Source organism: Henckelia pumila, chromosome 3 (genome assembly GCF_033568475.1).
Source record: "Henckelia pumila isolate YLH828 chromosome 3, ASM3356847v2, whole genome shotgun sequence".
NCBI classification, from domain to species: Eukaryota; Viridiplantae; Streptophyta; class Magnoliopsida; order Lamiales; family Gesneriaceae; genus Henckelia; species Henckelia pumila.
In genome coordinates this window covers 59,248,251-59,271,868 of record NC_133122.1, presented here as the reverse complement: position 1 = coordinate 59,271,868, position 23,618 = coordinate 59,248,251, and the positions used below count along the sequence as shown (strand labels likewise).

The 23,618-nt window shown below is 38.1% G+C and overlaps 1 protein-coding gene across 4 annotated transcripts; it reads right to left on the bottom strand.

Moving 5' to 3' along the window:
• Window positions 1-101: 101 nt before the first annotated feature.
• Window positions 102-23,230, bottom strand: LOC140887748 (piezo-type mechanosensitive ion channel homolog). Of its 4 annotated transcripts, XM_073295195.1 has the most exons (21): window positions 22,858-23,230; window positions 21,967-22,047; window positions 21,590-21,749; window positions 21,324-21,481; window positions 14,140-14,296; window positions 13,825-14,011; window positions 12,565-12,680; window positions 12,134-12,218; window positions 11,741-11,956; window positions 11,469-11,646; window positions 10,954-11,082; window positions 10,663-10,836; window positions 10,318-10,551; window positions 8,520-10,061; window positions 5,650-8,120; window positions 4,971-5,366; window positions 4,023-4,181; window positions 2,202-2,708; window positions 922-1,063; window positions 705-849; window positions 102-610 (listed from the first exon to the last, which is right to left on the bottom strand). In XM_073295195.1, exons 1-21 carry the CDS (start codon window positions 22,904-22,906, stop codon window positions 475-477), a joined length of 7,422 nt encoding a protein of 2,473 aa, XP_073151296.1. In that variant the 5' UTR covers window positions 22,907-23,230; the 3' UTR covers window positions 102-474. The 4 variants fall into 4 exon arrangements, 3 of the variants coding, with proteins under 3 accessions (XP_073151296.1, XP_073151297.1, XP_073151298.1); XM_073295196.1 differs by lacking the exons at window positions 102-610; window positions 705-849; window positions 922-1,063 and having other exon boundaries at window positions 2,290-2,491; window positions 2,574-2,708; XR_012151993.1 differs by lacking the exons at window positions 102-610; window positions 705-849; window positions 922-1,063 and having other exon boundaries at window positions 2,574-2,708; window positions 4,889-5,366.
• Between the last annotated feature and the right edge of the window lie 388 nt (window positions 23,231-23,618).

The following is a 23,618-nucleotide window of genomic DNA, read 5'->3' as shown; positions in this document are numbered from 1 at the left end:
AAAATTGATATTAACCGATGTAAAGTGTAATCAGGGATAATAGGATCTGGCACGATAACCAACACCAAAAATAAAAATAATTTAACAGGTGGCGGCATAAATTTGATTGCAAAAGCCCTTTCATTTCCCTTTGACAATATATAATCATTTCTTCCAGGTTCGATACATGAAGAATAACACTGGTACTATGTCGTCTCCTTTTACATCAGGAAGCTGCTGCCGCCTCTCTATACTATACAATTATATCATTATACAGATTACAGATAGAATGTTCCTCAAAATTGCATTTAAAACCAAGCAATTTTTATCATATCGATACTTGCACCTCAATTGCCAGAACAGAACAAAAAAGAGTCGTGAAAACCTGGTAACGACCCAACAAGAAGACTGAAATCTGGGTGTTTTCTAACAAAAGTCCAGTATATCCTTGTTAGAAGTTTGCCCTTTACGTTAAGAATTTGGATCCGTAAACAACTAGCTGGGATTGGTGTATTCGAGCAACATATGTGGTGATCGGTAAATCTTGATGAGTGTCCAGTAGAGGACCTCTTCAACCCCAAGTTCACCTTCTGCTCTGGCAGCATATATATCCTCACAGATGGCTATCAACCTTCAGGGCAAAGGGCAAATGCTAGGATTTGTCATACCATTTAAATCAAAGGATTGATGATTAAAACAAAAATTCTGGACAATACCCTTATTACCTGTCACAGGAAGGAAGATTCTCAAATGGTATTCTCATCCGGAGGTCAGAACATTGCAATCTGATAAACCGGCCTACCGCCAGCACAAATGTAATGTATAGACCCCAAATGCTAAATTTGCTGAGAGTCTCTCCAAGAAATCCCTCTGAAAGTAATTCGGGGATTAATTAAGTCAAACATCATTATCTTCGATTGTATGAATCCCATCAATACTTACGTGGAGTTTCCTCTGATACAATGACAGCCATGGGCCCTAACAAGCCACCGCAGCTACTTGTATTGAAAGAATTTATAACATGGAAGGACCACCATTCAGAACTACCATGATGTAGGACAAGATCAGCAGTGACATCATTTACCTGTAGATTATTAAGTGATTTATGAAGCATGTAAATCATAAAACACATAATAATGGTAAGTTCGTTGTTAAAACAACCCAAAATCTCAAATTCCATCTGGAATTTTGCATCTATAAGACCACTAAAATTTAAGCCTTTGTGACTTTCACTCATTTCCGAAGTATCTGCCTCGCTTCAGAGGAATGAAGTTCGTTCAGGAAATAAGAAGAGATGCAATTGTAACTAAGAAAGCTGAGTTTTATTCTTCAATATAAAAAGCGTAAGAATTATCCAACACCATTGCGCACACAGTTTAGTTTCTCTAAATCATAGCAAATCCTTTAGTTTCTAAATATTCATACCATGCGTATTTAATAGAAAGCTAGTGACTTGTATAGGCTGGAAAATTTCGAGAGAATGTCCAACACCTTTGTGTTCGGTGTATTCACATCATCAGACTTCAAATATAAAATCTACGAGTGAGAGCTCCTATTATTCACTTTCCAACTTTTCAGGAAACAAATACATAAAAACATGATATGATTGAAAGATATTAACAAGATTTTGGACACCTGAGATATTTTTTGAAGGACGCAGAGCCACATCAGTCATCAACAGATGTTACTAAGTCATTCGAAGGGGAAAGGGAGATGCATATTATGGTATGCAAGAACACCGTTGGCATGATCGAAAAATTTTTAGAACTCAGAAAAGGTTAGCTAATATTTCTCCAGACAGTATGCATGTGACATATGTCAATACTCCACTCATAAAGAACCTTTTAGCAGCATATTCATTAAAAAACTGAGAAAATCAGCTTACTCCTTTAAAAAGGCCACTAGGTTATGAGAAATCAATAAATATATTTTAGAATCAAATTTGGTATCATCAAGATTATGATACATATATTATGCGATTTTCATTTTTCATCTGAATGAATCATAGGAAAGATGTCTACCATATTTTACGAAAAATATTTCAACTAGCCAAATGAGTGATAATAGTATTTAAATTAACAGAGATTCGTTGAATTTCAGTCCTAAAGACATTTTCTATTAATACAGGTTTTTTTTCCAATCACAAAATTATCGTATTATGCTGTGTTCAATCTTTTACTTTTACTATTTCAAATTTAACAAATGAAGTTTCACCAACTTACCTCCTGCTCAAAAGGTCTTACTTCACCAGAACCAGTAACACGAAAAAATCTTGGATATATATTATGAACTCTAAAACTGCTAAATGAACCATTTAGAACTCCCTCAACTTCTGATGCTTTGGGAAGATCTGACGGATCAATACTTTTTTCATATTTCACAGTTTCCTTGCCCTTTGGTCGGTCCCTCATAAGAACCCAAGAATATTTCATATCCATATAAGTACTGCTTAGAGACTGGATAAACTGCTTCTGAACCGCGTCAGGTACAAACCACAGAGTACTTGCATCCGCTTGGCAACAAATGAGTTGAATGTCATTCACATTATATGAGCTCAAATAATATTGAGAATCAAGATCACCAGTTGCATTTACTTGATCCCATGCAATTCTTTTACAAAGAGTTGTCTGGAACAAGGTCAACCTTCCACCATCTGTCTTGATGTCAAACTGAAAACTGGCGTCATTAATTGGATTCGCGATGTTTGAGGGATTGCCACTACTGTACATCTGTAAGGAATAAAAGGTCAGACTCGACAGATTCTACATCTATAAAAATAAATTTTCTAAAAAATTCTTTATCGCATAAATTTCCAGACTAGCGTTGCTAGTCATCAGTAAGCAGATCTATCCATGTGGTGCTACAACATGTCATTTGATTATGGACTCTCATGGCCAGTATGGACAACAATAGATATCAACTTTGCATTGAGTTAATGCACGCAAAGAAAAATGAGAGAGAATATTTTGTCCATTGCTTGAAGAAAAAGAACAAAATGTCCAATGAGCCACACTTTATAATACAAGTTTTTGGTTATGTATATAATTAGTGCAACTAGTTCAAACTAACTAAACTATCACACAGCTCATTATGAAGTGGAAGTATAGCATCAAACATAGGTATGAGAAATACTCTTGATTTCCACAACTTTTTGACCAGCATTTTATATTTGCAAACAATCCAAATTTAAGTTGACATCCTACAACTTGAAATAAAGTTGAAGAAGATATCTACTAGAAGATAAATATGATGTGCAACTTGAAGTTCACTAAACCGTAAATATTCTACACAAAGAAATAATAACCGGAAATCCCTGTGAGATACTATTTCAACAACGAAACTATTGCTTCATTGAAGGTAAAAAAGGCAACTAGCAAGGTGAATAATCAAGGTTGAATGTAAGCCAATGATTTTGATGACCTCAAAGAAACCAAATGCTCAAATAATTGCTCAATTACCAAGTATAAACATATTAGATTGTGCATACTTTGAAGGGGAAGCATTTAAAGAATGGTAGTATGGCAAAGCATGAATTTGTATTGCCATGTTCTACCAACATTGGTCATGGATACACACAAAGGATCTTCACGATGTCAATGTGAGATGGATTGAATGAGCCAGGGCATGAACCAAACGCAGGATTTTATTGATGCTTAAAAAAACACAGGCATCAAAGGCAGTAAAACATTCTCAAAATGTAAAAGAGAGAGCACATCTGTTCTGATCCTACCTGGGTTATTTACTAAATTACTTCATCAAGAAGTGAGAGCCATGGTTCTTGGCACTAACTGTCTGGTACCCGTACACTACATCTCCCACTCAACCTCTCTATTCCCTACCCTCTCTCTCCCACTCCCATTCTCATAATAAATAATAATGACAGAAAAAAAACAGATAGTAGTCAATTGAAAACAACACCATCTGCTGAAAAACACTAGGTTAAAATATCATGTCTGTTCATACAAGAAGAACCAGTAACTAATGAAGGGCAGAATAATAATTAGAGTTACTTACTCTTATAAAAAATAATTAGAGTTACTTACCAGCATTGGAGCCCAAATAACACAAATCAAAATAAAGAACAGGCATATGCCATTGCAAAACTTAGTCATCTTGGTTTGCTTGTCTCCTTGTTTATGTTTAGCTCTGTTCAGAACATTATCACACTTGACGAGATACAAGCTTGCATTTATATCCTCCAACTGAAAGGATTAACAAAAACATCAACTTCTATTTTAAACTCCAATATTACCAAGGCATTTCAAAAATCCCAAAAAATCATAATTGAAACTGGTTTGAACCTGAGATGGAGGTATATGATTAACTAGTTTAATTTGAATCTGGTGTATGGTTTGTACATTATACCAAGAATACAACAAAATTGTTAAAATTTTCTACATTGCACCCACGAGCATTGGCCAAGTTATGCTGCTTCTCCTCCCCAAAGTCCATACAGATTACAGAATCACGACAGTTCACATCAAACAACAAAACCATAAGATTCTGTGAATCCAAATTAATGAAAGTTGTATTTGTCACATTCTTCTACCAAGGAACTGCTACCTCCTTTTATCTTATTTTCTCAGTGGCCAAGTACAATTTGGCCCCTAACATAGTCTTACTGAAATTTGTTTAGTTTATGGTAGAGAATTAGAGATAAATGGGAGATAAAGGTTTCAAAAAAAAAAGGAAACACTAAAAGCACATAGCTGGAAGAAAAAGCTCAGATAACATAATTAACTGGATCATATTTCTGTTTCAATGCAAATTCAAAAATAAATTGATAGGGTCCCACTTAGCATATGTTACGTGCCTTATAATTAATGGGCCTAATATGGGTCCTAATATAAAAGGCATAGACCCAAGAGTTCACAAGACCTCAGAAGAATCTAGACGTATAGAAACTTACCATTAATTATAAGGCGCGTAACAGCATGCAGTGGAAATTTACTAAAATGGAGCATCCATTGGTGGAAAGTTGAAAAACTCACCTTCAGCCAGTCATACATTGTCAGTGATGTAGTTGTGCATGACCAGTCAAGGACACATCGCAATTCGTACAGAAAAGGCAAAGCACGATAGAGCTTATATCCTAAGTAATTAAAACGAGATACATCACTGGTTAGAAACTGACGATAGAGTGTACTTTTGTGAGGAATGCCATAACGAATTTGAATGGCTTGTAAAGCAAGAGAAACCGCTTTAGTAAGATATATTGCTCGAAGGGCCAACCCTGCGGCATTCTGCTGGGAAGTATCCATATTCCAAGCATACTCAGTGATGGCACAAGTGAAAAGAATGAGGTTGAAAAGATAAAACATGACCTTCCCCGTCGTAAATGAACACAAGTATATGATGCGATCAACAATCATCAAGAAGAAAATTATCTGCACCAGAAGAAAATTCAAGCAGATTAAGAGAAAAAATACAATGATCTCATAATTCATAATCAAAGGTATAAAGGTTTTCTGATAAGTGCTTGCACATGTACAACACTTGACTGAAAATCAGGAATATTTGGCTCACCCATGTAACCTTTTTGCACACCAAATAATCAAACAACCATGTAGCTAATAACTCTATCTGTCATCTTTCTAATACTAGGCATGTCATTTAAAGCCCTCAAATTTTACTAGAATTACAAAAGAAATGGTTGGCATAAAAACTTACCATTAGCATTGATACAAACTCTTTCGGAAATTGATCCTCAAGCTGATAATATTCCAGAAATTCACTCTTATTTTTTATGACAGATTGATAAAATATAGCGACTAGAAAGAAAACCGTCAAATCAGCCCCAAAGATATATGCATAAAGGTCAATTTCTCTTTTGCCGCCTCCAACTACCGAGAGTATAGAGTAAGGAAATCCAGCTCCTTCAACAAGGTGAGCAAGCCGACCTTTAAGGATCTCTTTTGCAACATCAGCTGCTGGAGTAAGAGTGCTGAATTGTTCTGCTGGAACACAATCTGCTAATGGAGAGGTATAAACAACCTCAAAAACAGCCAAGGCCACATTCACATTTTCAGTGCTTTTTTCAATACTTCGAATTTGAACCTTGCTGGCATAAGGGCAATGGTTAGGCTTTTCTTTCTTGCAGTTATCCTCATGCACAAGCCTCAGAATCTGATTTACTGCAGACTCTATCCTCTCCGGTTGAATCCCATCCTCGGGCCATGATTTCACATCCATGGACAATTGAACAAAGTATGGAGGAGATTCAGCTTCCTGTGTCAGAGATTTCCAGTATCTAGAACAGCCAAGGATCACCATTTCAGTCACCTGTTTCATTAATTGGAACACTTTCTTTGTTTTCGCCCAACAGCTGGAGCCTGCCACAACCTGCTTTCTATTTAGCAATCCCCCTCGGCAATTACTAAATCCCACTGAAAACCACTCGCCATCTTTTGCAGTTATAGAGCTCTGTAATAAAGTAAACAAGTAGACCAAAAAAAGAGGTAGCAAACTGATAACAAATGATGATTTTATCCTTCTAGTAGGAAACCCCAACTTGGGCAGAAGGTCAGAATGTATGCTGAAACCACAATGCTGTATCATGATTTGGTAGATATACTGAACCAAGATATATATCTCGGTATAGATAAGCATCACAATCCAGAAAATGTAACTTGGCCCTGTATTCACGCAGAGAGCATATAGGAACAGAGCTGCCAAATACACCATCGAAAGCAAACTGAAATTCCAAAGAAACACGATAACGAAACAACAGTAACACACAATATCATTATTTGATCTCATCCGGGACCATATGTGATGAACTATCCGTCCAATCTGTAGACTTGCACGATCCGAAGTTCTACTTCTGTCAGACTGCAAGGATGCCGTACGGTTCAAGTGTTTATTTTTAACATCTGGGCTTCCTCTGTCATTAGAAAGTCCATATTCAACAGATGAGGGCTCATTTGAATTAGAATCTTCAGGTACAATATTCAAAAAGCTAACAAGATTGCTAACAGCCTGATTTCCAATTGACTGCACTTGGAAAACACCATCCTCTATTAACTGTGCTAACGGATTGTCCTTTGATTGGCTTTTAGCTTTGTCTGCTTTGGATGACTCATCAATAACATTTTCACCTGCATCCTCCTCAAGTTCTGTTATCTCGAAGAGGGACGCATCCATTGAGCGTTTTTCAAAATCAACTGCAAAAGGACTTTCTGCTCTTGTACCTCTAGGAGATTCATACACATTAAAAGAAAATTGTGAATCAGGATGTATATCCCCATCTTGTTTCTCAAAGCCTTCACTATCTTGCCGACTAAGTGAAGCATTCTTCCTTCTTCTCAAGCCTTCTTTAGCCGGTGAAACATCATCATAAACAGGAGTGGAATTCATACCATGCAGCTGGATTTGTAGGTTGAGCATCTCAGACTTCATTTTCTCAACTTGTAAGTTTCGTTGACGTTTCTTCTCTTCAGATTCGCGAATGTGCTGCAACTGTTCGGTTTTCCAAGCAGCTTTTTTCTCTTGCTCGCGTACAATTGCACCAATTTGTTCCGCTTCGAGGTATCTAAAAACATAATCAAATTCCGAAGAAGAAAACATATACGACTGGAGTGACACCAAAACAAAAATGATGATTTCAACCAAAGCAGATCTTGATGTGATCCGGAATCCATAATCGTATTTATAAAATCCGATCACCTCATAAATATAATCGATTGTTTCACACTTCCCTGCATTAAAATCCCCTATAAAAGGAGACTGATAGGCCAGAGAGAGAACAATAACAGCAAAATTGTACACACGCAAGTACTTGAATATCTTATTTTTCTTCTTCAGTATGGTAAGCCTCAAACGGAAGAAAATAAGAGCAAAACCAAGGTATCCAAGGTGTAGAATGTCATATTCCAGAGTTCCCGTGATAAGAATCAGCGCAAGTACTAGATCTAACAGATGACAATAACAGTAAACCCTCAAATAGTCGAGAAAAGTCCACATGCTCTTCGTTTCAAATGAAAGATCTTGCCAAACAAAAGCATTTTTACGCTGAGAAAGCACCTGACGATATGTAGATGATCCTGAAAAACTGGACATGCGATCTGCGCGGAGTTTAAAACAAGCAAGAATGAAGACCATAAAAGAACTTATCAGCATTCGAGGGTCATCAACAATAAGACCTGCAAAAGAAAATCGATAAACTTAACTGTTCAAGCTCTTGATCAGATTGACTGACTAATTAATATTTACTGATTTATCAAGACAAAGAGTTTAGCTTAAATTTGAATAATGAAATAATCTTTTTGAAAGCTTTTCATAGTTTTATACAAAATAACCTGAAACCAATAGGCGGGTCTATTTAATAATAAAAGATGAAAGGATTATCCGCTTCAGTAAACTGAAAATCATGCACGCTTCTCAACAGCTTGTACACAAACATAATGTGGTGATGTTAAATGTGTTCGATTCCTACACTTCTAGCTAGAATTTTACAACTAGAAACTTTTACTCTAGGACTTCTCACAAGCATATATTCATAACCTCCTGTGTAGCAATTTACAAAGTAAGAAAATTCATACCCAACCAACAATTTTGACAGAAGTGGAAATATGTATTTGAGTTTTTCCAGCAATCATGGCAATGCACATTGGTCTCAGTTGAAGCATCCTGATTGAAAGGCATCGTGTTCTTCCACATTTCAAAGTATTCAGCAAGAAGAATTGTGGCAAACAGAAAGACGAAGATTGGCCACAGTTTACGTATGATAGGTCGTGCCAACAGGACACAGGAGGCGAGACAAGCAATATAAAGAATAGAAATGGCATTTAGCAAAGCAAAACTGGCTAGCAGTAGTGCTATCATATTTATCTCAAGACCGAAGAGTTTGAACATGTTTTCCATCCAAAACTTCAGGTAAACTTTTAGTGTTGTCTTCTGCATTTCAAATCTCTCTTGTTTCATGGCAACAATCCTTTTGTTATTCCACTGGTGGCTGTCATTCATAGTTCCCCAGATATATCCAAATGAATATTTTCTGGGTGCAAGATTACTACTGCCTCGTCTAGAGGACGAAGCCTGAGATGATTGATGGATACCATGCCTGAAAGACGGCCATGAATTGCTTTGTCCTATTCTTTGAGTAGTTGTGCCCCTAGATTCAGATATTGTCTGGTTATACCCATCAGAAGTTGAAACATTAGTAGAAAGATCTTCTGCTGAAAGAAACAACGGACAAGGGTCCTCTGATCTACCTACATTCAAAATCTTAGACATTTTTTCCAACCAACGAAAAACATTGTACTGAAGAGTACACGCCGCAATCACCAGTACTTTGGCCCTCAAACCAGATTCTAGGCCCTCAAAACTTGGTTTATACACTTGTAAACCTAGAAAAAGAGATAAGTCATGGTACTTTTGGCCAGGAAACATTTTAGCTTGTTTACCCCACATCTGAAATAAATACTCAGCAGTCACCAGAAATCCTGTGTAGATTAAAAACGATTTGGATGGGATTCTAGAGGCTGTAGGCAAAACTGAACAGCAAACAAGACCAAGAAGATACAAAAACCCAAATGCACTTATTGGAGATAATGATGCATAGAACAGAGCAATAAGCAAAAACTTTTGGCTGTGCCAGATCAGAAACCGCTTAATGAACCCCAATATCCCCAACTGCATTGGATCATGATCTTCTGCCTTCATGTGTTTGCTTTGTCTTCTCTCATAGCTATAAAGTTGCATGACAATCATTATAGCCAGAGACTCCCAAAGATTCCCTAACAAAGAAGATTCTGTATCATAGCCGAAGAATACTAAAAGATCAACTTCAGCAGACATCCATGTCTCAATTGTAGGGAAAATACTTAAAATATACATGAAGATGAAAACTCCTATGGCGTATGCTTTGAGCGGAAACCATAGACGACGTTTTGTTTTCTCAACAAGCTGTCTTCCGATAATCCAGAAAAGGAGAAGGAAAATGTAACCAAATGATATATAATTGGGTCTCACAAGGTACACCGCAAAAAGAATGGTGAGAAAAGCTATATATGTTCCAAATGATCTGTACATGGATAAGAACTTCTTTCCAATGTCACTGAGATATAAAGCTACCTTTCTCTCTGAAAAAACAAAACAAAACAAAAAGGCAAACATCAGCTTGCACAAAAATAAAAGGTGACAATACAGTATTTTTAGTTTTTACGAAAAAATATAGCTCTAATTCAAAATTAATTATCAATCAAGAAAAAGCATGTTTTTGCATTAAAAACTATTTAGGACAAGTAGTTTCTGCCAGCAACTCAGACAGAATATTGTTTTGTATTTAACTGCATATGATCTAACAAGACAACTTGGCTCTAGAGAAGGTTACAGTACCATGGGAACGATTCTCGAAATCGTCTCTGATGTTGGAAGTGGCATAGACCGACAAAAGAACCGATTTGTTCAGACCAGCTCTCAGAATGCTAAATCCAATTGGAGGACTGGGTGTGTGCTGAACAATAGCAGAAAACGAGAATAACATTTCAAAGCCATGGTCATGAATGGCACAAAAACATGCAAGCAATGCTATTTCAAGGAAGTCCAAAGAACTATCATTCCCAATGAGACCTACAGGCAATTCAAAACAGAGTTAGCAACGTTAAATATCAAATGTTTAAGAAAATGGAAAAATGCTAGAATAACTAACAAAACATCAAATAAAATTTATTAAACCAATACCTAACTGTTTCAAAACTTCCTTGCTTATAGATCCTCCATTTTCAATTTTTCTGGAAACCAGATTAAGCTGAAGAATGTATAATATCGCAAAATGAGCCTCGCAGAGTAGAATAAGGGATTGGCGCATCCTTTTATTTATGTCATGACTCAGCAGATAGGCAAAGAAAAATATAACTGAAAAGCAAGCCAACGTAAAGTTCAATCAGAATATTAAACTCCGAGCATAAATAGTAGTATCTTAGGGAGAAAAGAATGTAATTAAGAAAAACCACACTTAAGACTTTGGCATACCATATACAGCATGAATGAAACCGGGTTTAGTCGCAATTAGGAAAATCAGCAACAGCACAATAGGCCGAGAACATTTACGCAGCCCCCAAGCTATTGTAGCCACTAGCAGGACTTTGGCATCCTCTTTTACTGCAATCATATATTTAAAATGATAGCAAGGTCAGGTTCTAGTATTCTACATAAAGCTCAGATTTACCGGAGCAAAAAGGAATTTTAAAGACAAGCATGGAAATGGCGAAAGTTGGAGATTGAACATTTATCTTGAAGAACAACATGGAGACTAAAACCATAAAGAAATAGCTGTGTTGATGAGGGTTCATAAACAGTACCCTTACAGGCAGGTGAATAAAACGCAATCACAGATCATGGGTGAAATGGGTGGTGCCAAGTAAGTACTACAGCAAGTGCTTTGGTCACAGGGAACACTTGAATGCCAGTTTAAAAAGGGAATACCCTTTTATCTTTTAACTAACAATTGGATTTCATACTGCCAATGTGAATGCAAGCATTTTTACCTTCCTCAGTCTCGCTCTCATTAGAGAACTGCCTCTCCTCGTTTGATAGGCATAAAAAAACCGAATTGCTTACAAGATTGCCAAGAGCTACGAGAATTCCAAGACAAAACTGTGCTAGAAGAAAGAAACCAGGGATGGGATAATGCCACAATCCAACCATTTCCCAGATCTCCATGTCCTGCGTGAAAATCAAAATTCACTGTAAACTAAACAAAAACATGAGAATTCGAATTTCGAATATCAATTTGAAGATTTACAAGATTCTGAGATACCTTCCCCAGTTTCCAGTTCACATATGCAAAAGCCACATTGAATACATATGTGCTAACAGCCCACAAGAGAATAAATACAAGAAGCAACCCATTCAACCGGTGCAAGCGGAACAAGGATGGAAAAGCATACACAATATATCCGACATATGCAAGTAACCCAAATGCACAAATACTGGCAAAATGGAAGCTCCAATACGAGAGGGCAAACAAAGACACCTGGCATACATGTACCTAAAAGTTAGAAATACAAGCAAGAAAAGCTGGACAATTACAACTAATAATATCAAAAACTGGAAAATAGCATTCTTTAATCTATCAGCTGATAGAAACAAGAATTTTCTGATGAAGTTATACAGCCCAAAGGATGTTAAAATCAAGTTTGTAAATAGGTACCGGAAAGCCGTAAGTGAACCAGTTAATACTAAAAATCCTGAACACCGTTCCCCTCAATAAAATGTTGGTATGCCTTACTCCAGACCTGCATACCAGGATACAAATAAAACTTTTGTTAAATAGATTTCATAAAATCATATTGAGGAATAAATATGTCAGGATCAAAATGATAAATAATCATACTTTATTTTATAGTATTATATTAAAATATAAACAGTTATTAATTACAAAAAGCAGACAAGTGATAAATACTCATACTAATTGTAATACTAGGGTCTCCATAGTAATCAAAACAAAAGAAAAACAATGTCCTCATTAAACCAGATCAACTACTCTAATTTTCTCACAACCATCATATGCTACATCAATGATTTCATCCTGGCTCAGAGGGACAGATGTAAAAGCTATAAATATGAGAAGGCATCACTTACCTCAGTTGCCGCACAAAAAAGGAGTTTCTTGACGGAAGAAGTTGCTCAGTCAAGCTACCCTCTCTCATGGACATGATGAATTCCATGTCCTCCAAATCATGTTTCACACAAGAAAGCTGCATTAACCATTTGATAATCAGTTAATACTTGTTTGAAATCGACAGTGCCATACCAATTGCGAGCAATGATTCTCACGGGTTTCCTAGCACTAAAAAGATCGACTTATTGTGAGGACAAAGAGTGAGATATGAAAACAATGATTGTAGTATGCATGAACAAAAGTTTAAAACATGAAAAGATTTCTCTCTTCCGATGTCTGTTGATCAAGCATTCTCTATATTCAAGAAATCAGTCTCACATAATATTTCAAATTCAATGTATCATATATGCAGAATGATATCATAAATAAGCATGCAATAATCTTGAGCCACGATCCGAAACTAGGATAAGGAGACATACTTCCATCTATCCTTTTTCCCTATCTTGCCAACACAATTCATCACAAAGGAAATGAATGAAACCAACAATAAAGATAAAATATCGGCAGATTTCAATCACAAGACTTCAGATCACTGATAATATCGAAACTTTTAGAGGCACACTTATTAGATACAAGAATGATGATTCCTGCCTTATACCTCCCCTTTCCTAAATTTAATTCCTGAGAAAAGTCCATGCCAAATATCACAAATTACACCGAACCTCTCGAGTAAATTATTTATCATTGAATAAATAACATACATGTAATATAGTTCTCAGGTCACAAAAGTCACCAGCCAAATTTTGCTATCAGAACATATTATTGCTCCCATAAAGAATACACAATCATGAGAAGAGCTGGTTTGTGATGATCATGTGAATTTGGAACCACCATGTATCATTAATTTAAAACAACACAAGTGGAACTGCTCTTACCATGACTGCTGGATACCATGTGGTTTATTTGTTTCATGGAAATCATGTCAAATTAATGTGAGAAAATCTATTCAACTACTACAAATAAAGAAAAGAAGTTAGTTGCAGATCCACTTAAGTGACTTTTACCCCTTATGTACTTTCAGACGTGATATCTAGTCCTTACAGTATTTAATTCTATGGCACCATTTCCAATTTATCAGATTTTTTCAAAGCAGACACTAGGTCACAAAACCTTAAGACAGAACAATTAGAGCCTGGAGTATATATTTTGTATCAATAAATTCCAATGTATGTCCATAAGCACATTAGACATCAAATTAAAATTAGATGACAAAAGCATACCGTATAGTAGAACACCATCAGAGAAATACCAGAACAAATTTCTTGCCCGTCACAATCAACTGATACTTTGTACAGACCAATTGAGTTGATTATTCCTTCAATTGATTGTGGAAACACAAAACGAAACTGATATATATATAGCAGACAAATGCTCAAGCCAGCATATACCCACAGCAGCTTCCACCACCTTCAAGCCATGTACAAGAGCATAAGCGCTGGTGGAAAACTAAATGTCAAGACCTTAACTTCTGAAGCTTTTAATTACAAATTTCATTTTGAAAAGAAAAATATCTAGCACCCGAACAATTGAAATACCTGAAAAGGCCTAAAAAGTTGCTCGTTAAAGACCAATCAATGAGGCCAACACAGCTGCCAATGAAAAAGGGTAAAGAAAGCCAAGATGGATTGCTGATCCCCACAGCCAACTGCACAGCTGGCAGTAATAAGCAGGAAACTAACCTCAGGCGATAACCTGCCATTTGATATAAAAACCGGAGGTGAAAATTAGACATTGTCAAGATGTGGTCCACCAAATTGTACCGCACAAAATCACAAATCATCATCTAGTCTTACGAACTACAAATTAATGTGCAACGGATAACCAGCAATGGACCAAATCAACTAACATTTTGAGTGCATAAAAAAAGAGTCAGTTATTGCATAAGAAATCCCAAAAATAACGTTAGAGCCCCACAATTTGAACATGTATCAATTTACCCTATGTCAGACTCATCCTTGGTGACACATTGTGCCAGTGAGTCTCTAATGATTTTCTGGTGAAACAGCTTCTTCCTAGTTATATATGTAAAAAAAACTCCAAAAGCATAAAATTTATTTCTTCAGAGTTTTTTGCAGACACAATATAATAACAGTTTGACGGAAATTATAATAAACCACATAGGGGCCTTTGGCAGGTATTTTGAATCTTTGATGGAAGAACTCTCCATCCAAAAGCCCAACTTACGATTTGAAAAAAATATCAAACTTCTGTCTTTAAAAAAATCAATCCACACACTACTTTACATTCAATCAACAAATCAACACCAAACATTTACACACTTACTGTTTCTCTTCCCACTATGTTCTGCAAATTATTATACTGTATTACATATTTCATAAAATCGTAACACTATAGTATTTTCTTTCATGTCACATTCAAACACCATATTGAATATATCTTCTGTGAAAGAGGATGGAGTGAAGATCCAGCGTCCTGTCCCATGGAGTTATAACCAAAATGTCGTGACGTCTAGCTAATATTGTTTTGATAAACTGTTCTCGTCACTGACCCAGCCTCGTCGGAGCTCTCCTCGTCGGCTTCGGCGACTTATTCCGACCGTCTAGGGTTCCGGTTTCTTCATAGGGAGCGCGTTTCCTCGTAGATCTAGGTTTTTGTTTTCTCTTGTACTTCAGTCAGGTGCTTTCTTATCCGAGTAAAGCTGGTTCGCTTTCAAATATGGAAAGAAGGTTTGGATTCCGGCAGGATAAAGGAGATTATTACGAGCGGCCATTATCTAAGGTGGTGGAAGAAGTTAAAATAGAACAGAAATTGTTCCTCACCAAATTGGGACCGAGAGGAGCTTCGGTGTGTTTGACAGAGAGGACGAGGAAGGCTAGTTTTCTTCTGGAGATTAACTTTAACTCAGCCCATTGGTTAAGGTCTAAGATTTGGGCTTATGCTAAGGGCCCAGAAGCTTGCCCGGCTTTCTTCAAATGGAGAGATAAGGAGGACGTCATCTACATTCACAGAATCGCTAACAGCAGAGGGTGTTCTTTGGAGGTTAGTAAAATTTCTCATAAAGGAATCAAGCAGCGCATCATAATTCCGAGTGGGCGGAAGGAGTGGGGTTGGAGACGTCTGGCCAACCAGATATCCCTCTTTTTGAAACAGAGGAGGATTCCTGGTTCCCAGTCTACTGCTGACCGCGTAGGATATGGGGGGGTGCAACCGGTAGGACTTAAGGCCTCGATTAACAAGGTCTATCGGAAAGAGGAGGCTAAGGAAGATATTACTCAGTGCCAAGTCAAGGACTGGAAGAGAGCAATTATTATTACTAAAGAGAGGGTTAGCATAGCATGGGCTCTGGTCCGGGATATTCTTGGGAAAGCAGTGAAGAGGAGGATCGAGATTTATCCATTTCAAGCTAACAAAGCAGCTTGGTGGCCCATTAACGATGAAGAAGCATCCTTCTACCTGAAGATCAAGAAATGTTTCCTCGAAAAAAGAGTGACTTTGTTTTTTGAAGCTTGGAGACCGGATATCAACAGGGAACAGGAAGTATTCGAATGCTGCCACAGTTGGGTGAGCATTTTAGGCCTTCCGTGGGATTTATGGTCTAAGGAGCTACTTACTAGGGTAGGGGATCAGTGCGGCGGGCTGTTGGACATCAGTTCGGATACCGCCATGCTTAAAGATCTGTCAGCTGCTAAAATCAAGGTAGTAGGACCGGCGGGAGGATTCATAAACAGTTTTCTGCAAATTGAAACGAATCGCGGACCATTAATCGTTCGTTTAGTAGTGAACTCCGTCAATATTGAAGCGTACGACGCTAATCGCTCGTATGCTCAAGCTGTTTCTGAGGGGCCGAGGGCGTTTTTCGGATGGGGGGGCAGATTAACAAACCTTCGCCCGCCAGTGTTAAGGCAGCCGAGCCTCCTGAGAACAGGCCGGTGATCCCCTTAGTCTCGGAGGGCAGTCAGGGTTGCCTAGCTCAGAGGGCTGGTCCATCAAGTATAGGTGATCACATCAAAATTCTTAGCAGGCTTAATCCTAAAGGGCTGGAAGAATTTAGGAAGGGGGTTGTTCAGTCTTCTCCGGAAGTTGAGAATATTGCGATAGATTTCAAAGACAAAGCCGTAGCGACTGAGGACCAGTTGGCTACAAGGTTCAACGTTGTGTACGCCAGAGAAAAAGAATCGGAGTTGATCAACGGTTTCCATTAATAGCGGAGGGAGGCCGGATAGGTGAAGCACCTGATAAAGAATCAACAGGGTTAGTCAATAAGGCTTCAGATTGGCTGGAGGAAGATTCGGCTGAAGAGTTCGGAGGAGATAGCATTTCAGAGGTCTCTGATTCTTTCGTTTCGGATAGCAAACTGGAATGGGGATCACTCAAAAATTCTCAGAGTCAAGTAGGCTTGGAGGACATCAGGGGCATTTTTGGATCTCCAGCAGGTAAGTTTTCTATTCAACCCGCGGCCCATGAGGACTTTCCTGAACCTAAGGGGGTTTCGGTAAGCTTTTCTTCCAAAAATTCCTTTCTTTTCCCTTCGTCCTTTCCTTTTCCTTTAGTGGGAGCGGGTGAGGGAGCAGAGGGGGAGGGTTTTTCCTCACTGTTGAAAATAAAGCCGGATGATCAGATTACAGAAGTTGTAGTGGGAGCAGGGAACAGTCAGCCTTCTGAGGGGCTTAAAGAGGCAGGTGTTCTGTATGGGCAGAAAGAAGTAATCAACGACTGCCTCAATAGGTTGGAAATCAGTAGAGTATCTTTAGACAAAACAGAACCAGTGAGCAAGTTTCATGAGTGTTCTTTTTCATCAAGAGTTTCTACAGCAGACGGAGTAGTGAAGGGGAGTGACAGAGGATTGGGTTGTGGAGTGGTTTATGAAGATTTTCTCTTGGAATATTAGAGGAGGAGGGTCCAGCAGCAGGAGGAGTTTAATTCGAACGATTCTTCGTAGAGAAAAACCGGATATAGTAGTTTTTCAAGAAACTAAGCAAGCCAGCATGGACAGGAGATGCATCGCTAGCTTGTGGAAGTCTAGATTCGTAGATTGGATAATGCTGCCAGCCTTGGGCAGATCAGGGGGAATTTTATTAGCTTGGGACACAAAATCGGTATCAGTGGTGGACAATTTAATTGGAGAATTCACAGTCTCGATTAAGTTAGATAACGGAGGTAATTCGCATTGGTGGTTTTCGGCAGTGTATGGCCCATGCAACCCAAAGGATCGACAAAATTTCTGGGACGAGTTAGCAGGTTTGAAGGTTCTTTGTAGCCCTAATTGGTGTTTAGGAGGAGATTTTAATGTGGTAAGATCTTTGAGTGAGAAGATGAACAGCAATTCCACGACCAGCAGTATGAAAAGTTTTGACTCCTTAATCACAAAGCTTGAGTTGTACGACCCACCACTTTTGAATGGTAAATTTACTTGGTCCAACATGCGCGCTTCACCGATTTGTTGCAGGCTGGATAGGTTTCTCTTCTCAGGTGGTTGGAAAGAAATGTACAAGTTTTGTAGACAGTTGATATTGCCGAGAACAACATCAGATCATAATCCATTGATTCTGGACACATCTCAGGGGGAGTGGGGTCCTTCTCCATTTAGGTTTGAAAATATGTGGCTAAGTCATAAGAATTTCAGAGACGAGTTCTCCAAGTGGTGGACTAGCAAATCGTTTAACGGGTGGGAGGGGTATAAATTCATGAGGAAATTGAAGGACATTAAATCGGATATTAAAAGGTGGAACTCTGAAAAGTTTGGAAACGCAGAGGCAAGAAAAATGAACCTGGAAAATCAGATTAAGGAGTTGGATTTTCAGGAGGCTGAGGGACAGTGGGTTGATAGTTTGGTTTTAGAGAGAAGAGCCATTAGGAGCGAACTAGAGGAGCTTGTTTGTAGAATTGCTCAAAGGGACCATCAGAAAGCTAAGGTCAAATGGCTGAAGGAAGGGGATTGCAATACGAAATTCTTTCACTCGTTGCTTAGCCAGAGGAGGAGTAGATCAAGGATTGAGAAATTGGAATTGGAAGATGGGAATCTCTGCACGGACAGTGAGCTTATCAGGGAAGAGGTGATTGAATTTTATCGAAAGTTATTCAGCAATTCTGGACATCGGAGTTACGGCATTGAAGGCATAGAATGGAGTCCAATTGGTCAAGATGAAAGGCTACAGCTTGAGCTTCCGTTCTCGGAACAAGAAATCAGAAAAGCGGTGTTTGAGTGCAACGGATCGAAAGCTCCGGGTGCTGATGGATTTACAATCAAAGTCTTTCAGGATTGCTGGCAGGTGATTAAGAAGGATTTAGTGAAGGTTTTTGAGGAGTTTTATTAGAAAGGAATAGTTAATGGAGTGACAAACGAAACCTACATATGTTTGATTCCAAAAAAGAAAGATTCTCGACGCATTAAGGACTTTAGGCCTATTAGTTTGGTTACCAGTTTGTATAAGATAATGGCAAAAGTATTGGCTTCAAGGCTGAAGAAGGTAATGAATACTACGATTGCGGATTCACAAAGAGCATTCATTGAGGGGCGACAGATCCTAGACTGTTGCCTCATAGCCAATGAGATGGTTGAAGAGTTCAGATTGAAGAAGAAGAAGGGTTGGGTTTTTAAGGCAGATTTCGAGAAAGCATACGATGATGTGGACTTCCAATTTTTGGATTTTGTTCTTAGGAAGAAGGGGTTCGGTGATAGATGGAGAAGGTGGATTAAGGGCTGCCTCGGCAATGTGCACTACTCGATCTTTATTAATGGTAAGCCTTGCGGCAAAATTAAAGGAGAAAAAGGCTTAAGGCAAGGCGATTCATTATATCCTTTCCTCTTTAATTTGGTGGCTGATGTTTTGGCTAGATTGATGGACAAAGCAAAAGCAATGAACTATTTGCAAGGGTGGGAAATAGGTAGAGACAGGGTCGAGGTTTCTCATATCCAGTTTGCTGACGACTCTTTATTTTTTGTAAAGAACGAAGGACATTTGAGATTTTTGAAGGACATTCTGACTTCTTTCAGCGACATGTCTGGTTTAAAGATCAATATGGAAAAGAGTTCCCTGTTGAGCATTAACTATGAGGCTGCAGAGGAGGTGGAGATGGCCAGGGAGTTTGGATGCGAGGTGGACTCTTGGCCTATCCATTATTTGGGGGTTCCGTTGGGAGGTAATCCAATCAAGGCCTCTTTTTGGGAACCGATTGTGTTTAAAATGTCAAAAAAGCTAGCTAGTTGGAAGAAGGCTTTCCTATCTAGAGAAGGTAGGCTTACTCTGATTTCGGCAGTAATGAACGCAATTCCGGTGTATTACCTGTCGTTATTCCGGATTCCAAGGGGGGTGGCTGAGGCTTTGGAGAAATTAATGAGGGATTTTTTGTGGGATGGGTCGGATGGGGATAAACACTGTCATTTGGTGGCTTGGGATAAGGTTAACATTCCAAAGAACAAGGGAGGTTTGGGAATTGGCAATATTGGATTGAGGAATAAAGCTTTGTTGGGTAAATGGTGGTGGCGTTTTTCTAAGGAAGGGAATACATTGTGGAAGAGGATTGTAGTAAGTAAGTACGGGATGCAAATCAACGGTTGGGACGCAGGGTTGGCCAGGCATAACACCTTTCGAAGCCCGTGGAAGTTCATATCTAGAATTTATCCGGCTTTTATTCAATCAGTGAGGTTAGTGGTTAAAGGGGGAGATAGAGTTAGATTTTGGGAGGACTGTTGGGTGGGGCTGTCCTCTTTTGATAGGCTTTTCCCTCTGCTATTCCAGATCTCTCGAGGTCATAATAAGCCCATTTCTCATTTTCGTTCCAGAATTTCACTTTCTTCTTTAGATTCTTTCTCCTTGAATTTAATTTTTCGTCGCGATCTTAGAGATGAGGAGGTGAGTGAGTTCATCAGTTTAATGGAGATTTTGGACAGGGTTAGTTTAGAGGAGGGAGTAGACGATGTGAGGGTTTGGGTTCGGGACGCTTCAGGAGTGTTTTCAGTGAAATCCTTTTTTGATTCTTTTTTTCCAGAAGCATCGTTCCCCAATTTTGATCTTTTTAATGCTATTTGGAAAGTTCCGATACCTTACAAAGTAAAGGTTTTCTCATGGATTGCGGTGTTGGGTAGACTGCCGACTTGCGACTTGATCCAAAGGAGGTTTCCAAAATGTTCTCTCAATCCTAATTGGTGTGTGCTGTGCAAGAAAGGAGGAGAGAGTCAGGACCATATGTTGGTCCACTGCCCTTTCTCAAGCTCTCTTTGGTGGCTGGCGCTTAAGGAGTTAGGATTGTCGTGGGTGACACCAAAGTCCACCAGGGATCTGTTCAAGGCAGATTTGGGGGACTCCCTGGGTAGCAAGGGCAGAATTCTGTGGGCAGCTATAACTCATTGCGTTTGTTGGTCAGTTTGGTTGGAAAGGAATAGCAGGATCTTCGAGGATAAAGAAGTTTCGGTTGGAGAAGTTTGGGACAGGATTAAGTTACCAGTAGCAGCTTGGTTACATAATTTATCAGAATTCCGATCGTTTGTGATTTCAGATTTGTATAGAGATTGGAGTTTAGTATTGAAGTAGTTTGTTTTCTCGTAATAGATTAGTACTAGCTGTGGACCACTGGTTCACCTTTGTAATCAATCTTATATTATTTATATAATATCTTACGTTTCTTATCAAAAAAATATATATATATCTTTTGAAATTTTGAGGTTGAAAGAAAATCAAATGCAACCATCCTTCCTGCAGACGAAATACATTTATCATTTAACAGCTAAAAATTTTAGCCACAGTGAAGTTAGACAAACCTATATGTTCAACAACTGATGAAAGATAACCCCAGCATGACTCTTGAGATTCAAAGAAGCCAAAATTGTTCCTGTTGATCTCGACAATAGCAACAAGCCCCACTGATAATTCTATGACCATGAAATAGATTGCTGTGGGAAATTTCCAAGACTGAATCCTGCAGAAATACACCATGCTAAACAGTTTGCAGGATAATTTTCCTAATAACAAATAAAACATGTGAAAAATTGATGTTCTAAGGTAAAACGAAATTAAGTAATCCTACGCCATAAGTCCTATTAGCTTTATCCACCACGAATCAGCAATGCTCCATGATGAGCCCATAATGCCACTCACAGTAAGAAATACCACTTGCAGACAAACCACGAGAGCCGAGTAAATGAGAACAAACCACAAAGATAAAATCCTTCCTCTGAACTGAAATCCTGGATTTTAAAGAAACAGTAGGATAAATATTTTAGTTTAAACACTTAAGAGTGGGACTTTGCTGATATGTGCATGTGAAACAGTGAAAGGTATACCATCACATGACAAATGAACAAATAAACATATAATGAATCTGATAAACATATTTATCTCAATATGATGACCAGGTAAAGTAGCATAAATTAAGCCAGAAACGAAAATGAAGGGATAACCTACCTCTTTTAGGGGCAGTAAACCGGAAGAACAGTGAAGTCATAAGATTAATGAGAGAAATCAAACTCCAATTCATTACCCCAGCTGCAAAAGAAAAAGCTAAGCATAAGAGGGACAGTGGGTGTAAAATAATAAACAAATGCTAACCTAACACTACTGGAAAAAGATGTATACGTAACTTTAATTAGGAAAATCATAGTCCATAGCTCTTTAACAAATACACTTGCAATTCTCTTGCGCCAACTGCCAGTGTATGTGGTTACCAAAATCTACCCTCAGATGATTACGGTTTTAGGAAGAAGTAATTTTACGCTCTATTTAAATCCTAATTCACACTCCTGCTTTATTTTATTTAATTTCACACATAACTAGCTCCAAGTGACTTAAACAAGAATCTATAACATCGATCAAAAAAAGTAAGAAACTGAACTGTGACATCCCCAACGAACAAGTCAACAAATAAGAAGAAAGAAACATAACTAAACTAATCGCGGATAGTAAAACTTCCTTACATTGATAGAAACAAATTGGGTAACAAGTTGTCATTATATTTCCATTTTCCCACATCAAGTTCACATTTTTCAAGTTAAGATTGACAAGTCAAGGCAGTCTTGTTCGATTGGGCAAGAATCTAGGGAAATATGTAGCAAGAGAAAGCTTAAGATTCTAGAAACCAGCAATTAACAAGAAGTAATAACCAAGGAACTTCCCAGTCAAAAGTATATCCAAGAACGCTAACCCCCCATTACTTTGTATGTCGTGGATTACAGAAAAGCATGGAAACAACATAAACAAAAACAAAAAACATTAAAAAAAACATCGCGAGAGAAACTTCATTAGAAGTTCAACGATAATCCATAACAAAGGTAAAAAGGACGAAACTCGAAGCCATACCTGTGAGAAGCAGCAAGGGCAATACAAATCCACCCAAAATAGTTCCCATCCTGGTCACCTTCTACAATTTAATCTCTTCCATTTATCAATTGAAAAAACTTCAAACTTCCGTCCAGCGAAAGACGTGAAAAAGGTTTAAAAAGTCGCCGAAATTACCAAATCTCGATCACATAATGGACGTTCATAAACATCACGAATTTCTAGCTATGATTGGAAAGCAACGACGCTAAGGATTCCTCATTCACACATCAAAGGGTGCGTAATCCCCAAAATAACAGTAATTCGATCAAGACTAATTGGTAATCTTGGGGAAACTTTTCCGAGTGATCAGCGAGTGTGAATTCCAGAGGCTACGCTGGATTTGGCTATTCAATTGACCAATAAGGAAAATTCACGCCTAATTATTTGAGTTTTTTTTTTTTACTAAATAATGTGGATTTTGAAATATTCCTTAAACTTTTTTATTGTTATTAATTAATATTAATTATATAAATCGACGACGTGTATCTTATCTGACACAAAAATCTCAAGTATGAAACGATCTCTCGGGTTCAAGACCAATTGTAATAAAATTCCCTCCCCAAAACTAAAAAAAATATTAATTATATATGTTGGACCGACCCACAACGAGCTGGGTCCTTGCGTTAAAGGGTCGAGCTTTCAAGACTGAGTTCAGATTAAACAACTAAAATAGAAAAATGTTTTTTTTTTATGAGTGATTTTAATGTTTAATGTGTTCAGATAGATTTGAAGTGCTTTTA

Coding starts and splice junctions, on each gene's coding strand:
- LOC140887748 (XM_073295195.1), bottom strand. CDS start 22,906: ATGGGAACTATTTTGGGTGGATTTGTATTGCCCTTGCTGCTTCTCACA. Junction 12,681..13,824: donor TGATGGTGTTCTACTATACG/GTATGCTTTTGT, acceptor TGGTTAATGCAG/CTTTCTTGTGTGAAACATGA. Junction 11,647..11,740: donor TGAACTGGAAACTGGGGAAG/GTATCTCAGAAT, acceptor ATTTTCACGCAG/GACATGGAGATCTGGGAAAT.